This window comes from Erythrolamprus reginae, chromosome 1, assembly GCF_031021105.1.
Source record: "Erythrolamprus reginae isolate rEryReg1 chromosome 1, rEryReg1.hap1, whole genome shotgun sequence".
In the NCBI taxonomy this organism is placed as follows: domain Eukaryota; kingdom Metazoa; phylum Chordata; class Lepidosauria; order Squamata; family Dipsadidae; genus Erythrolamprus; species Erythrolamprus reginae.
Genome location: NC_091950.1, coordinates 152,291,804 through 152,308,349, shown reverse-complemented (window position 1 = coordinate 152,308,349; position 16,546 = coordinate 152,291,804). Strand labels below are relative to the sequence as shown.

At 43.0% G+C, this 16,546-nt stretch overlaps 1 protein-coding gene across 1 annotated transcript in view; it reads left to right on the top strand.

Moving 5' to 3' along the window:
• The window catches only part of XRCC5 (X-ray repair cross complementing 5), a 99,421-nt gene that overhangs the window by 8,568 nt on the left and 74,307 nt on the right, over positions 1-16,546 (top strand). The window contains exons 2-6 of the mRNA XM_070729829.1: positions 210-323; positions 2,082-2,265; positions 5,186-5,234; positions 6,478-6,600; positions 15,459-15,647. Of these exons, the coding sequence (XP_070585930.1) occupies positions 210-323; positions 2,082-2,265; positions 5,186-5,234; positions 6,478-6,600; positions 15,459-15,647 (659 nt within the window). The remainder of the gene's footprint in view (positions 1-209; positions 324-2,081; positions 2,266-5,185; positions 5,235-6,477; positions 6,601-15,458; positions 15,648-16,546) is intronic.

The window sequence follows — 16,546 nt, the reverse complement described above, 5'->3', positions numbered from 1 at the left end:
TGACCTTTGCAAGGAAAGGAAAGTAAGGCAAAGGAAAGCTGAAGTAAGGTCATAAGCAGTCACGACTGCTTCAGGTATCTACCGAATAACCAGTCCCAATTGTGGTCATTAAACAAGGACTAAGAGTAGATTGCTTGCATTATGTCATCTACCAGCCATTAATCTTATCCCATCTATGTTTGTGCCTTTTCTCCCCCCCACCCCCAAAGACGGCTGTGGTGCTATGCATGGATGTTGGTTTTTCAATGAGCAATTCTGCTCCTGGAGAAGAGTCTCCTTTTGAACAAGCCAAGAAGGTGATGACCATGTTTGTGCAGCGACAGGTAAAAGAAGGACGCCAATAATCATATAAATTAATAAGCAAGAAATCACTGCAAATGCTTATAACCTTCAAGTCTGTTTAAATGTTTGTTTCTGTAATAGAGGGCTTCTGATGTAATTTTGCTATGTGCTCCCACTTCGGGAAGCCATCAATCAGTTGTTCTTGAGCGGGGCTGTCAAATTCCCGACCCTCAGGCCGGAATGCCTTGCGTGAAGGCCACGCCCCCACCTGGTGTAGTGAAGGGGGAGGGAAGTACTGATGCGTCACATGACGCCACCATGACGACGTGAGCTTGACACCCCTGTTCTAGAGAGTCAAGGAACTCTTATTGCCATGGATGCCACGATGTTGGGAAAAACCTCAGCATCAGCATTCCACCTTAGAGGATGGAAGACAAATTGGAGAAAAAGCTGTCTTGCACATTTCTTGCATGAAGCTCTTGCACATTTTTTGCATGAAGCTCTTGCACATTTTTTGCAGTGCTTAGCTGAAAACATGTTGATTGGGGAGATGTGGCACAATACAACCGGATGTATGTTATGGTCCAGTACTTGAAAGTCCTGGGTCAAACCTAGCTTCAAGCCTCTTCTGGGTTAATGAAGTGAAATACTGGTGGGAAATTGACATTTTTTCAGCCACTTGGGAGGGAGGTGCATGTACTTCATGAACATTTCTTCTACTGTAGCATTTGTATTTCATTCCCCAGAGTTACCTAAAGCAGAAATACACAGTAAATGAAGCTAAAACTAAAGAAGATAATACTAATACTACTACTAGTAGTAATAACAACAACAACAACAACAATAATAATAATAATAATAATAATTTATTAGATTTGTATGCCGCCCCTCTCCGCAGACTCGGGGCGGCTCACAACAATAATAATAACAATGTGACAATGTAACAAATCTAATGTTTAAAAGAAAGCATCTAAAAACCCACCATTTAAAAACCATACAACACAAGCATACCATACATAAAACTATATAAGCCTTCTTTCACATCTTAACACATTATTTATTTAATTAGTCTTGTGATATAGAAGGAAGAAGGCAATATGTTGTTTTGCAATCCAGAAGCTGATGAGTGTTGTTTTTTAAATACACTTCTTCCCAATGAGAGCAGATTTTTAAAAAATGCATTACAGTGTTCCCTCGATTTTCGCGGGTTTGAACTTCGCGAATAGCCTATACCACGGTTTTTCAAAAAATATTAATTAAAAAAAACTTCGCGGGTTTTTTCCCTATACCACAGTTTTTCCCACCATATGTCATCGCCAAACTAATAATTTTTGCAAATAAATAACAAAAAAAATAATTATTGTTAATAAATAATTATGTTTATAAATATCAGGATCACTAAGTGTCTAATTCAATGGTGAGTACTAGTAATAATGGTGAATAAATGGTTGTTAATGGAATGGGAAATGGTAACTTAGGGGTTTAAAGTGTTAAGGGAAGGCTTGTGATACTGTCCATAGCCAAAAATGGTGTATTTACTTCCGTATCTCTACTTCGCGGAAATTCGACTTTTGCGGGCGGTTTCGGAACGCATCCCCCGCAGAAATTGAGGGAACACTGTATTTAGATTTTAAAAATTGTTTCAACATATTTACTTTCCATCCTCCCAATATACTGTCAGTTCAGCACAAAAGCTTATATATATAATTCTATGCAGATAAAATGGGGAAATGAAGGATTTTACGGTAAAGTCTTACCTGCTCCCTCGTATTTGCCTTTCATTTTTCAACCATCTGTAGGTATTTGCTGAGAATAAAGATGAAGTTTCTTTGGTTTTATTTGGCACCGAGAGGACTGCCAATAGCCTTGCAAGTGGAGACCAGTACCAGCATATCACTGTGCATAGACACTTGATGCTGCCGGATTTTGATTTGTTGGAAGACATACAAAACTTGACGCCGCTGGGCTCTGAACAAGGCGACAGTATCTTTTTTGAACACTGAAGTTGGTTGTCCAGCAGATATTTGTATATGCAATTTCTATTACTTAGACAAAACCCCCCCAAAATCTGAAAACTTTAGAATTAAATAGACATTGATGTTGTTTTGTAGCATCCAATCTGAGTTGGTCACCAGGATTAGAGATTTAGTCTTTCAGATTTTCAGACTTGTGCAGCAATCCATCCTCAGGGAACTTCTCTGTACTGGAATGTATGTTTTGGGTTATTCTATGTGTAGTGTTTATGTGGTGCCTAGTTGTGTGTGTCTTTTATGTGTTGATGGCGGGGTATTAAGTTGTTGGTTATTGTTTCCTTGTGCCAAGTCCTCAGCTCCTAAGTACTTGAAAAGCTGATGGTAAATTAGAACGTCTGTTGACTGACAAGGAGTTCATTTTCCAGGCTTCAATCATTTCCCTGGCTATCTTAGAAGCTGCGAAATTTCAATCATTTCCCTGGCCAACAGTTTTAGTAGCTGATTGAAATGGAATGTATGTCCTTGTTCATTGCAATACGAGGCTACCGATGAGTTTGGGTCTCTTCATCTGAATGCTGGCTTGTGTTCTTGCAATCTGGTGGTTAGTTTCCTCCCCATCTGTCCTACATGCAAGGGATCTGGTAGATTACGTTACAACAGTGATACCTCATCTTACAAACTTAATTGGTTCCGGGATGAGGTTTGTAAGGTGAAAAGTTTGTAAGACGAAACAATGTTTCCCATAGGAATCAGTGGAAAAGTGATTAATGTGTGCAAGCCCAAAACTCACCCCTTTTGTCAGCCGAAGCGCCCATTTTTGCGCTGCTGGGATTCCCCTGAGGCTCCCCTCCATGGGAAACCCCACCTCTGGACTTCCGTGTTTTTGTGATGCAGCGATTTCACTGAGGCTCTCCTCGCTGGGAAACCCCACCTCCGGACTTGCGTTGCCAGCGAAGCACCCGTTTTTGCACTGCTGGGATTCCCCTGCAGCATCGCAAAAACACGGAAGTCCGCAGGTGGTGTTTCCCATGGAGGGGAGCCTCAGGGGAATCCTAGCAGCGCAAAAACGGGTGCTTTGCTGGCAACAGAAGTCCGGAGGCGGGGCATCCCAGTGGTGGTGACTTGGGTTTGTAAGGTGAAAATAGTTTGGAAGAAGAGGCAAAAAAATCATAAACCCCGGGTTTCTGTCTTGAAAGGTTTGTATGACGAGGGGTTTGTAAGACAAGGTATCACTGTATCTCCCATCTCCAAGTGATCTTTGCAGCGGAGGATTTGTCCTATGGTAGCTGCTGGGTGATGTGTGCATACCCAGATCCAGAAACAAAACAGCCAGCTATCAACACCCTAATCAACAAATAAAAGCCACAAAAAATCCAAGCACCACAGAAATACTACACATAATGCCCAAGTGTGCATTCCATTTTTTTATTAAAGGTTTTGTTTATTAAGTTTTACAAGATAATAAATAAAAAGAAGAAGGTGGATACACCACAATATATTTCTTTTCTAATAGATCTAACCCATTTCATCAGTGGTACCTCAAGATACGAACCCCTCGTCTTACGAACAACTCATGATATGAACCCGGGGTTCAGCAAAATTTTGCCTCTTTTTACGAACTTTTTTCGAGTTACAAACCGGCGTTCGGAGACTGCTGGGAAGCTGCACGGCTGTTTTAAAAGGTGACAGCCGGGCGGCGGGGCTTCCCAGAAGCCTCCCGAACGCCAGTTCATAACTCGAACAAAGTTCGTAAGAAGAGGCAAAATTTTGCTGAACTCCGGGTTCGGTTCGGGAGGTTGCTGGGAAGCCCCCCAGCCCGGCTGTGACCTTTTAAAACAGCCACGCGGCTTCCCAGCTGTCTCCCGAAGCTGAACGCGGAAGTTCGGCTTTGGCGTTCGGCTTCGGGTGACAGCTGGGAAGCCGCGCGGCTGTTTTAAAAGGTCGCAGCCGGCCTGGGGGGCTTCCCAGCACCCCCCCGAACCCGGGGGGGTGCTGGGAAGCCCCCCAGGCCGGCTGTCACCTTTTAAAACAGCCGCGCGGCTTCCCAGCAGTTGCCAAAAGCTGTTTTTTTGCAGGGTTTTTTTGGTTGCACGGATTAATTGACTTTACATTGTTTCCTATGGGAAACAATGTTTCGTCTTACGAATCTTTCGTCTTACGAACCTCCTCCTTGCACCAATTAAGTTCGTATCATGAGGTATTACTGTATTTCATTCTGGTACATTCTGGTAGAGTGAAGTTCCCTGAGGATGGGCTCCAGTATGAGTCTGAAAGCTTGGAAGATTAAACCTTTGGTACTGGTGACCAACCCAGATTGGATCCTGCAACATTATCCTTGAACATGTATATTTGCCTTCATTCATGACATTTTTTAAATGCATTGTTGGTAGAATTTTAAATTATAACATTTTCAGTTTACAATTTCATTCGTGTTCTTAGACACCAATGAAACCTCTTTTTGTGAAGTTTGTCTCATAAAAATTGGTTTTATTTAGTGGATGTTCATCAATTTTTTCCTTTTGATAGAGAAAAAAAGTGGATAATTTGCCCAATGAGAAAACTGACATTTCTGTACTATGTTATGATACCAAATTACATTTGGATTACCTTTTGTCCTGTACAATATGGAAACAAAAATAAAAACAGCTGCATACGGGAAAAAGAATTAAATAATCTTTCCATCCCTGATATCCCAACTATAAAGCCTGCTTTATTGTACATGCTAACAATTTTTCTTTCTTGAAAGTTACTAGTTTTGCTTTCCCCAATGCCTATGCTAGCTGAAGGATATTGGAAGCTGTGACCAGCAAAGATGGGAATTGTGAAGCTAAGCAAAGTTGCTCTCAATAAATGTTGCATAACAAATCCTGGCCAGCATATTTTGAAATGTTTCCTTTTTTTAAAAATTATCTTTTCTTAGCATACTGAAGTTCTTGATGCACTGATTGTGTGCATGGATTTGCTTCAGAAAGAAACCATGTAAGTATATGACCGTATTTAATAATTCTGAAAACTGCTGCAACAGCATTTTTCCATAGTTAGAATATCAAATGAGATGAAGTGGAGACGGATACAGCATTTTATATTTGCTAAGAAATTATACGTGCTATTGAACAAAGCTAATTCATCATCACAAAAAAGAGAGGAGCTCACAAGGAAAGCAAAATTTCTCAGGCATTTTATTAGGCACTTAAATGTATGTATTAAGTTGCCCAATAAAATTCCTGAGAAATTTTGCTTTCTTTGTGAGTATTTCCGTTTTTGTAACATTGGATCAGTTTTGTTCACTAACACGTATAATTTATTAGCAAATTAACCTAATGCATAATGGATATTTTGGAAGTTGCCCCCTCAGGTTAAAAATAAGTCCATTGGACAATGGGGGCAATGAGAGATTCCTCACAATAAGTGATTCCTCGTAATCATTGTTGATAGATTTGTGTCTGTACCAAGAAAAATCCTGGAAATGGCTTAAATAATAAACTTTTTACATGTTTTCAAAACATGAGCTGAACACAAGAGGTATCTTACCTTACAAAATGGCCTATCAGTTTAATATATTGACCAATGGATCAGAAGCAATGTGGTAACATTTGGATGGGAATTTTGGGAAGTGAACTCTAAATGTTTTGGGAAGTTGTCAGGATAAGGAGTACTCATTAACTTCGGATCAGCTATCCTGATTTACAATAACTAGAAACATAGAAGACTGATGGCAGAAAAAGACCTCATGATCCATCTAGTCTGCCCTTATACTATTTTTTGTATTGTATTTTAGGATGGATATATGTTTATCCCAGGCATGTTTAAATTCAGATACTGTGGATTTATCAACCACGTCTGCTGGAAGTTTGTTCCAAGGATCTACTACTCTTTCAGTAAAATAATATTTTTTCATGTTGCTTTTGATCTTTCCCTCAACTAACTTCAGATAACTTCAGAAGTTAGTAATTCATGCTACAGGCTGTAAGAACATGTACCTCTGTTGTTTTCACTAGTTATTTAATATTTTGACAATTTTCTAGTCGACCCTTCGAGACAATGATTAACAACAGTTAGACAATATGGTATTAATTAAACATTTTATATTGACTTTTTAATTTTTTAAGCACATGGACTAATATCAATAGACGTCTAAGACTACTTTATGTTAGGAAGCACAATATTCCATGTGGATAACCATGCAATTGAAACTGTCTTTTTTTCCTTTTTTCTTTGTTAGAGGAAAAAAATATGAGAAACGGCACATTGAAGTTTTTACTGATCTTGGGAGTCCTTTCAGTGAAGATCAACTAGATATTATCATAGCTAACTTGAAGAAAACCGGCAACTCCCTTCAATTTTTGTGAGTAAAGAACTGTTACAAACCATAGCCAGAAAAGAATGTATCCCTTACATTTAACTTTAAACATTCTTAATGCTTTTGTTGCAGGTAGTCCTAGACTTTTACCACTTCATTTAGAACAGAATAGAATTATTTATTGGCCAAGTGCGATTGGACACACAAGGAATGTGTCTTTGGTGCATATGCTCTCAGTATACATAAAAGAAAAGATGCATTTGTCTAGAATCATAAGATACAACACTTAATGATAGTCCAGCTACAAATAAACAATCAAATCATATTAGAAAACAATATAAATTGTAAAGATACAAGCAATATAGTTACAGTCATACATAAGTGGGAGGAAATGGGTGATGGGAACGATGAGAAGATGAATAGTGCAGATTTAGTGAATAGTTTGACAGTGTTGAGGGAATTATTTGTTTAGCAGAGTGATGGCGTCAGGAAAAAACTGTTCTTGTGTCTAGTTGTTCTGGTGTGCAATGCTCTACAGCAGGGGTCCCCAAACTTTTTACACAGGGGGCCAGTTCACTCTCCCTCGGACTGTTGGAGGGCCGGACTATAAAAAAAACTCTATGAACAATTCCCTATGCACACTGCATATACCTTATTTTAAAGTAAAAACAAAATGGGAACATACTATTTAGAGGGGGGGGGGGGGAAGAAGTCTGAAATTCATATATGTTTATGTTTTGTTTTTAATTTTCTTTTGTTGACATCTGATTGGCTATACAAGGTTTTCTTGGCTTATAGAAAAACGTATAAAGAAAGAAGGAAGCACTTTGGCATAATGGCTAATAAGTTAGAAATATAATTGGTGTTGTACTTTTTGAGGGAATTTAATTAAAAGAAAATGAATGTAACTGGATGACAAAATTAGAAAAAAACTTTTGTGATGATTGATATTAGTTACTAATACCACATTTTTTTCATTGAAAATTAGATGGTACACTGTGTTGAGAAGAGAAAATTTTTAAAAAATTCCCCCCCCCCAAAAACAGTCCTTCCTTCCTCTGTCCCTCCATTCCTTCCTTCCTTCCTTCCTTCCTTCCTTCCTTCCTTCCTTCCTTCCTTCCTTCCTTCCTTCCTTCCTTCCTCCCTCTCCACTTCTATTTCCCTAACCCTCTTTCCCTTTTCTTTCTTTCTCTCTCTCTTTTCCCTCTCTCTCACAAAACTTCTGTGCCCGGCCATGAACTTGATGGGGTGCGTCTCTCTCTCTGCTGAAAAAATTAGACTCCCCACAAGTCAACGTATGGGAAAGGGGGAGGTGACAGCTCTGGTGTAGGCACAAGTCTATGCCGCTTTTACCCCAGGGTGCTGCTTCTGCGCACAGGTGGCAAGGCCATCCAAACGCTGCCTCTTGTTTCCTGGGGGGGGGGAGTGCTTCCTGTTTCTTTCCGGTGGCGGGAAGAATATTGGTAGGAGTGGGTGGGTTGTGGTCCCCAGACACAGCCGGAGAAGCTAGGTGGGGCTCAGAGCCCACGGGGGTTTCTCCCGGCCGACACCAGATCAGCTGTTGGGCGGGAGAAATGGCGCCGGCTCTAGGAGTTTGTTTGTTGCCTGCGCAGCCATGCGACCACACAGGCTAGAGGGAACAGTGGCCAGGAGCACAGGATACAGACGCATCCTGTACTCCTGTCATCGCCTGCGGGCTGGATAAATTGCCTCAGCGGGCCGCATGTGACCCCTGGGCCGTAGTTTGGGGACTGCTGCTCTACAGCATCTTTTTGAGGGTAGGAGTTGAAACAATTTATGTCCAGGATGTGAGGGGTCTGTAAATATTTTCACTGCCCTCTTTTTGACTCATGCAGCATACAGGTCCTCAATGGAAGGCAGGTTGGCAGGAATTGTTTTTTCTGCAGTTCTAATTATCTTCTGAAGTCTATGTCTATCTTGTTGGGTTGCAGAATCAAACCAGGCAGTTATAGAGGTGCAGATGACAGACTCAATAATTCCTCAGTAGAATTGTATCAGCAGCTCCTTGGGCAGTTTGAGATTTTTGAGTTGGCGCAGAAAGAACATTCTTTGTTATGCTTTTTTGATGATGTTTTTGATGTTAGGTGTCCATTTTAGATGACTATATGACGTTACAACGGCACTGAAAAAAGTGAATTATGACATTTTTTCATGTTATGATTACTGCAGCATCCTCATGGTCATGTGATCATAACACAGATGCTTGGCAACGGGTGCATATTTATAATGGTTGCAGTGTCCTAGGGTCATGTGATCACTTTATGCAGCCTGCTGACAAAGTCAATGGGGAAGCCAGATTCAGTTAACAACTCTTTACTAACTTATCAACCTATGTAGTGATTCACTTAATAGCTGTGGCAAGAAAGGTTGTAAAATGCGGCAATGTTCACTTAATAAATGTCTAACTTAGCAACAGACATTTGTGGTCATATGTCAAGGACTACCTGTATACAGTAATCGTTCCAGCTCATTGCTAAAAAAGAGATCATGCACAAGAATCAGAACTATGTCTATCCATCACCAGACCACTCTGAAAATTCAGCAGCAGGATAAATTTGGTAGTGGCAGGGAAGGTAGAGAAAGAAAGACTGAGTTTGAAAATGGGCAGGATTTAACCAGGGGTTGGGGAGGGGGGATCTTCCCCCGTGCATCTTTAGGAGACGGATTGGCAGGCAGTGGTTTAGAAGACTGCTGATTGTTCTATTCCTAAAGCTCATAGGTAAGAAAGTGAGGACAAATCAAGGGAAATATTTCTTCACCCAGAGGGTAGTTGGTTTATGGAATTCAATTCCAGAAGAGGTCGTGACTGCTGTTCAGCCTTGATAGTTTCAAGGCAGGATTAGATTCATGGAAGCCAAGTGTATCGGTGGTTATTGAAACGGATGTCCATGTGCCACCTCTATGTTGGTTGAGGCAGGCAGGATTCCCTTGATTACCATTTGTTGGCAGTCAGGGGAAAGGGAAGGTCTTACCTTCTCTTTCTGCTCAAGATCCTCAAGGACAATTGGTGGGCCACTGTGCGACACAGAACGCTGGACTCAATGGGCTTGGGCCTGATTCAGCATGGCTCTTCTTATGTTCTTATTTCAGTGATGGCGAACCTATGGCATGGATGCCACAAGTGACACACAGAGCCATATCTCCTGGCACGCAAATTGTGGCCCTAGCTCAGCTCCAACATGAATATGTGTGCCGGCCAGCTGATTTTTGGTTACACAGAGGCTCTAGGAGGGCTTTTTTGGCTTCCAGAGAGCCTCCAGTAGGGATGGGGGGGACGTTTTTATCCTCTAGGGCAGAGGTCCCCAACCGCCGGTCCGCGGACCGGGACCGGGCCGTTGGGGGTTTCCAGCCGGTCCGCGGCGCCGCTGCCCTCCCGGCAGAGGACATTATGCAGGACAGGGCGGGGAGAATCAGGAGGCTCCTTTGGCGGCTGGGGGCTGCCTGGCTTTGTGATTTTGGCTGGGGGGGAGTTAGGAAGGTCCTACTTCTCCACCCCCAGCCAAAAACTCAAAGCCTATCTGCTGGATACGGGCGATGAGCGGGACGAGCGGCGCCGAAGCCGGTGGCTGTGGCAGTTGCTGCAAGAGGCTTCCGCGCCGCTCTGTCCCACTCATCGCCCGTATCCAGCAGATAGGCTTTGAATTTTTGGCTGTGGGGGGAGAAGTAGGACCTTCCTAACTCCCCCCCCCAGCCAAAATCACAAAGCCAGGCAGCCCCCCAGCCGCGAGGTGCCCCCTCCCCTTCCCTTTCACACGCAGCTTCGGGCCCCCTGAGCGTGTGCAGAGCGCCCCCAGCGCCGCCCCAGCCGAGAGACCCCTGCCCCCCTTTTTCACGACCGGACGGAGCCCGCCGGGGGGGTCTCACGCGGGGGCGCCCCCTCCCCTCCCATGGAGCCCTGCCCTGTTTGGTGCCCGCTGGCCGGGCAACGGCCTCCCTCCCTCCCTGCCTCGTGTTTGCAAAGCTCCGCCGGGCAAAGTTCGGACGCCTTCCGGGCGCACGCACACATCCACACCTCCACCCCCCCCCGGGAGGAATTCACCCCCCCGCCCAGAATTGGCCAGCCCAGCAACGCTGCCCTGCTCCCTTCGGAGGTGCGGAGAGGGCGGGGAGAGGAATTTAACCCCGAAAGTGGCCGGGGGTTGCGCAGAAATTCCCCCAACCTTCGCTGGTTTCGGGCCAGGGAAGAGGGGGCCGTGTTTACCTGGCTGATTCGGGGATGAGAGACCACCAGGAGCTCCGCAAGGCTGCATGACTTGGATTGGGAAGTCCGAAAAAGACCCCCGGGATGGGTGAGTGGAGGGAGAGGGAGAAAGAGAGAGGGAGAGAGGGGGGAGAAAGAGAGAGAAAGAGATAGCAAGAGAGGGAGAGAGAGAAAGAGATAGGGAGAGAGGGGGGGAGAGAAAGAGATAGCAAGAGAGCGAGAGAGAGAAAGAGGGAGAGAGGGGGGAGAGAGAGAGAAAGAGAGGGAGAGGGAGAAAGAGAGAGGGAGAGAGGGGGGAGAAAGAGAGAGAAAGAGATAGCAAGAGAGGGAGAGAGAGAAAGAGAGAGAGAGGGGGGAGAGAAAGAGATAGCAAGAGAGGGAGAGAGAGAAAGAGGGAGAGAGGGGGGAGAGAGAGAAAGAGAGGGAGAGGGAGAAAGAGAGAGGGAGAGAGGGGGGGAGAAAGAGAGAGAAAGAGATAGCAAGAGAGGGAGAGAGAGAAAGAGAGAGGGAGAGAGGGGGGAGAGAAAGAGATAGCAAGAGAGGGAGAGAGAGAAAGAGAGAGGGAGAGAGGGGGGAGAGAGAGAGAAAGAGAGGGAGAGGGAGAAAGAGAGATGGAGAGAGGGGGGAGAGAGAAAGAGAGGGAGAGGGAGAAAGAGAGGGAGAGATGGGGGAGAAAGAGAGAGAGGGAGAGAGAAAGAGAGAGGGAGAGGGGGGAGAGATAGCAAGAGAGGGAGAGAGGGAAAGAGGGGGGAGAGAGGGGGGAGAGAAAGAGAGAGGGAGAGAGAGAGAGGAGATAAAGGAAGAGGAGAGATAGAAAGGAAGAGAGAGAAAGAAAGAGGGATAGAAAGAGAGTGAGAGATGCTCAGTGAGCCTTTCTTTGAAGTTGCCTTTCTTTCTTTCTTTCTTTCTTTCTTTCTTTCTCTCTTTCTTTTGCTCTCTTGCTCTCTTGCTCTTTCATTCTTTTTTCTCTCTCTTGCTTTCTTTCTTTCTCTTGCTTTCTCTCCTTCCTTCCCTCCTTCCATTTCTTTCATTCCCCCTCTCTATTTTTATTTCTCTTTCATTCTCTTTCTTTCTTTCTTTCTTGCTCTTTTTCTTTCTCTCTTTTACCTTCCCTTCCTCTATTTCTTCTTTTCTTTCTCCTTCCTACCTTCTTCCCTACCTCCCTTCCTTCAGTCTTTCCTCTCTTACTTTCCCCTTTCATAAGTTTCCTTGCTTCCTTCCTCTGTTCCTGTCCCTTCCCCCTTTCTTTCTTTCTTTCTTTCTTTCTTTCTTTCTTTCTTTCTTTCTTTCTTTCTTTCTTTCCTTCCTTCCTTCCTTCCTTCCTTCCTTTCCTCCCTCCATTTCTTGCTTTCCTTTTCCTTCCTCCCTTCTTTCCTCCCTCATTCCCTTCTTTCACTCCTTCCTCTCTTACTCTCCCCTTTCACCCCTCCCCAAAGAAGGTAAATTTCATACATAATTGGTATGTCGCAAAATAAAGTAGTTTTAAAATGGCGGGGAGGGGGGCCCTCAGACACTTAGGCTGTATGGGGCCCCAAAATTCCTGATGGCGGCCCTGGCTCCATCCCTCCATAACCCCACCCCCATATGACCAAAGCCCCCCCCCCCCCCACCGGGCCATGGAAAACTGGTCTAGCTTAAAGCCGGTCCCTGGTGCAAAAATGGTTGGGGACCTCTGCTCTAGGGAAGCCTTTGGAGCCTGGGGATGGCGAAACAGGAGCCTACTGGGCCCACCAGAAATTTGGAAACAAGCCATTTCTGCCCTCCGGGGGGTGTGTGGGGCTGTTTTTGCCCTCCCAGGCATTGAATTATGGGTGTGGGCACTCACGCATACATGATAGCACGCGCACATGCTCTTTCGGCACCCAAGGGGAAAAAAGGTTCGCCATCACTGTCCTATTCTATGTCCTTGCATTCTTCCTTGCAAAGTGACCAGTTGTAAAACACACGCAATCTGCTTGGTCTTTACCCATGCATCCATACACACTAAGTCACACAGATGCAACAGAAGGGGAGGGCAGAAACATAGACAGGTGCAGAGTAAGTTACACAGGAGGAAATGCAGATACACTTCTTATGGCCGCTCCTGGTGAAAGGATTGGAAAGAATTCAAGAAAACATGCTTTGTGTTTTTTCCTCTCTTGCCATAACTAGCCCCAATTACAATAAAAACAAACAAATCTTGAATCCAGGAAAGCTGATCTAGGCAAATTATATATGTAAATTAAATGAATTTCCATACATTGATTATTCTGCATACCCTTACTCTGTTTTTAGTAGATTTACAAAGAGGGAAAGAGTTATGGAGAACATAAACTGTGGTTGGGTTTATTCATCAGGCTAAGCCAAAAGTGATTTGCTTGCTTATGGCTTAGCATATTATATCAGTTGTAGTTTATTCAGAAAACCGTAGCAAAATGAATCTTGTGCTTAGAATAATAGGTCAACCGTCTGTTTCCTGGGCGCTTGAAATTTATTTATTTATTTATTGTATTGTATTTCTTTGCTGCTCAATCTGCATGGTTAGTTTTCAGAACAAACAAGTCAAATTATCTTTTTTCAAATTATTGTTACTTTTTTAAAAGTTTAAAAAATATAGCTGACATTCAGAAAATTAAATGTCTCACCTAGTACTACATTCTCGTACTGTTTCCTTGCTTGTACAGAGTACAGGCAGCTCTGGCTATTACCGTAATATAGGCCCAGAAATGGGCAGTAATGGGAAATTGTTTCTGTCCCTAGATTTTTAAATATGGGGGGGGGGGGGGTGACTCATACGCACATAGGTATGTGAAACAGGTTGTTTTACTTCAAATAATGCTGAGAATTGGGTTCAGTTAATAATAATGTTTAGATTATATTAATCCTTCACAAGCCACCAGGTAGTTGAAAATAATAGGCAGTTATATTAAATATACAGAATTATACAGTCTGCTCAGAAAAAGGCACTAAGTTCTCAATAAGCATGAATAGAATTGCAACATAAAAAAGAAAATGGAACTCATTCTGGTCTATGTTTTATTTTCTATGTCAGTGAGATGCAATGGGTCAGATTATCATTTCTGGCATATCAGGAATACCTTAGATACATATTTACTTTAAGAATTCGGGAAACTTAAGATACATCTTTCATTCGGTAGCTGTGATCTTACTAGAAAATCGGAAATGACTCTGTATAAATTGCATATTTCTTTTTGCTTCTTAATTACTTTGGACATGGGGAAAGTGATCGTTTTTGGGACACAGAGGGAATGTTAAATGTTTTACTACTCATAGTCTTCCTGAAGTTTCTGTTATGTGAATGTATTTTTAGATAATCACTTGTCCATTCCAGGCATAAATGGCTGCTTTATTGGGGAGCCTAATATTAATTTCATCCTTTTCCATTATCTTGTTTTTATGCACATATTTTTTGTTAAAGAAATTTTTAAAAGTTTTAAAACAATACATATTATGAAAGAGAAAAGTAAGGAACGAAAAGGAATAAGTTAAAGTGCAAAAAGAAAATAGAGAACAGGAAAAAAAGGAAAGGAAAGAAAAGGTGATAAGGAAGTTCCTACCAGTCTTCTTAAAAGCATTTGAAAATACATTACTCTCTAAGGCCTTTTTCATTATCCTGAACTGATCATTATTCTGGTTTCTGGTAGAACTTTAGCTATTAAAAATAACTCTTACTAAATGCAGTATTTCATAAACAAAGAAACTCCATTTTTATTCTCTTCACTTCCGTATTCAAAATGCAATTCAGACTAGCACATTCCTTTTCTCCCGTTATTTCTCTTAATTACATTCCACATACATTCCTTCCAGCCTCCTCTGTCTCCCAAGATTTATGTACTCACAGCATGATTCAAAAACAGCAGGAATGACTGTAAAATAGCACAGAATGAACTTGCTCGCTCTGGAGCTGAACGGAAACACATTTCATTTTAGCACTACAACATTAAAACTCCACCTTTCTTCCCCACTGGCCCCCTGACGTACCAAATACATCACTCCAATATTTAACCCATTCCTCCCCTTAATATCTTTTTCCTAACACCTGTTCCTTGCGTTTTTCGACCCTTCTGAATTGAGGATTAACCCAGCGAACGTCTGTTTCTTCCTCGCTAGATTCTGGACTCATAGCAACATCCTGTGGCTGGCCTGCCACCTGTTCTAATACCTGTAACCCAGGGCCCACCACTAATTCATAAACACTATCTGTATCAGAGTCCTCAAGCTCTTCATCATCCTCCAACTGACCAGGAGTATGTACAACAATCATGATGGGACATTTTCTGTCTCACTAGTTGCTATTAAGAGTATTTACTATAACATACAGATTTGGAGCTGGCATTAATGTACAAATTACAACAAAATTGAATTTCTGATATACAGGAATAAATTTCCCGTAGAAAGAAAATATGTGCACTTTTAACAAATTATTTAAAATTTTCAAAATACCAAGAAATTGTACAGTCATACTCCCCATGACTAATACTGCGGCAATACCTATCAGCAGCAATTGTTTGCTATGACTTGACAATGACATATTTATTTTTAAGTTATATCAAATGGTACATTCAAAGTGTCAGTTTGCAATTTTCCTTCTAGATTCTTTTTTTTAACTAGAAAAGTTATTTGACTTATTTCCTGACGAATCAGAGAAGTAAATTGAAATCACTTTTAATTATTTCTATAGTTTGCCATTTCCAATGAATGACGAAGACAGAGGTGATCATGCATCTGCTGGTCTGCATGATAGCAGAAACAGAAATTCTTTTCCTGGCAAGGGTCTAAGTGGACAGCAAAAGGAAGGGCTCCAGATGGTGAAAAAACTAATGTTTTCATTAGACCAAGAAGAAGGTCTGGAGGACGTTTATACTTTCAGGTAAACTAAAAATCCTCCAGTTCTTGTGAAAAGAACTCTACTATTTGGGGGTATGTTTTCCTTACTTCGGTAGCAACAATGACAGTTTTTTTTCTCCTTCTCCTGAAGCTATATTGCTTTTGTAGAAAAGAATACTTAGAGCAGTGAGGGTGAACCTTTTTTCCCTCAGGTGCCGAAAACACATGTGCGTGTGCTATCGCGCATGTGTGAGTGCCCACACACATAATCCAGTGACTGGAGATGGCAAAAATGGCCTCCATCATCCCCCTGGAGGCCCTTTGGAGGCCTAAAACAGTCCATTTCCCAATTTCTAGTGGGCCTGGTAGGTCCATTTTTCACCCTCCCCAGGTTCCAGAGGCAAAAATGGCCTCCCCCATCCCCCTGGAGGCCCTTTGGAGGCCTAAAACAGCCCATTTCCCAATTTCTAGTTGGTCCGGTAGGCCCATTTTTCACCCTCCCCAGGCTCCAGAGGCAAAAATGCCCTCCCCCACCCCCCTGGAGGTCCTTTGGAGGCCTAAAACAGCCCATTTCCCAATTTCTAGTGGGCCCAGTAGGCCCATTTTTCACCCTCCCCAGGCTCCAGAGGCAAAAATGGCCTCCATCATCCCCCTGGAGGTCCTTTGGAGGCCTAAAACAGCCCATTTCCCAATTTCTATTGGGCCCAGTAGGCCCATTTTTCACTCTCCCCAGGCTCCAGAGGCAAAAATGCCCTCCCCCATCCCCTCAGAGACTCTCCGGAAGCCATAAATACCATTTCAGAGCTCTGGGTGAGCCGAAAATCAGCTGGCCGGCAGACATATGCACATTGGAGCTGAGCTAGGATAATGGCTTGCGTGCCATCTGTGGCAGCCGTGCCATAGATTCGCCATCACCCAGGCTGAGTTTCCAGATTGATGGCT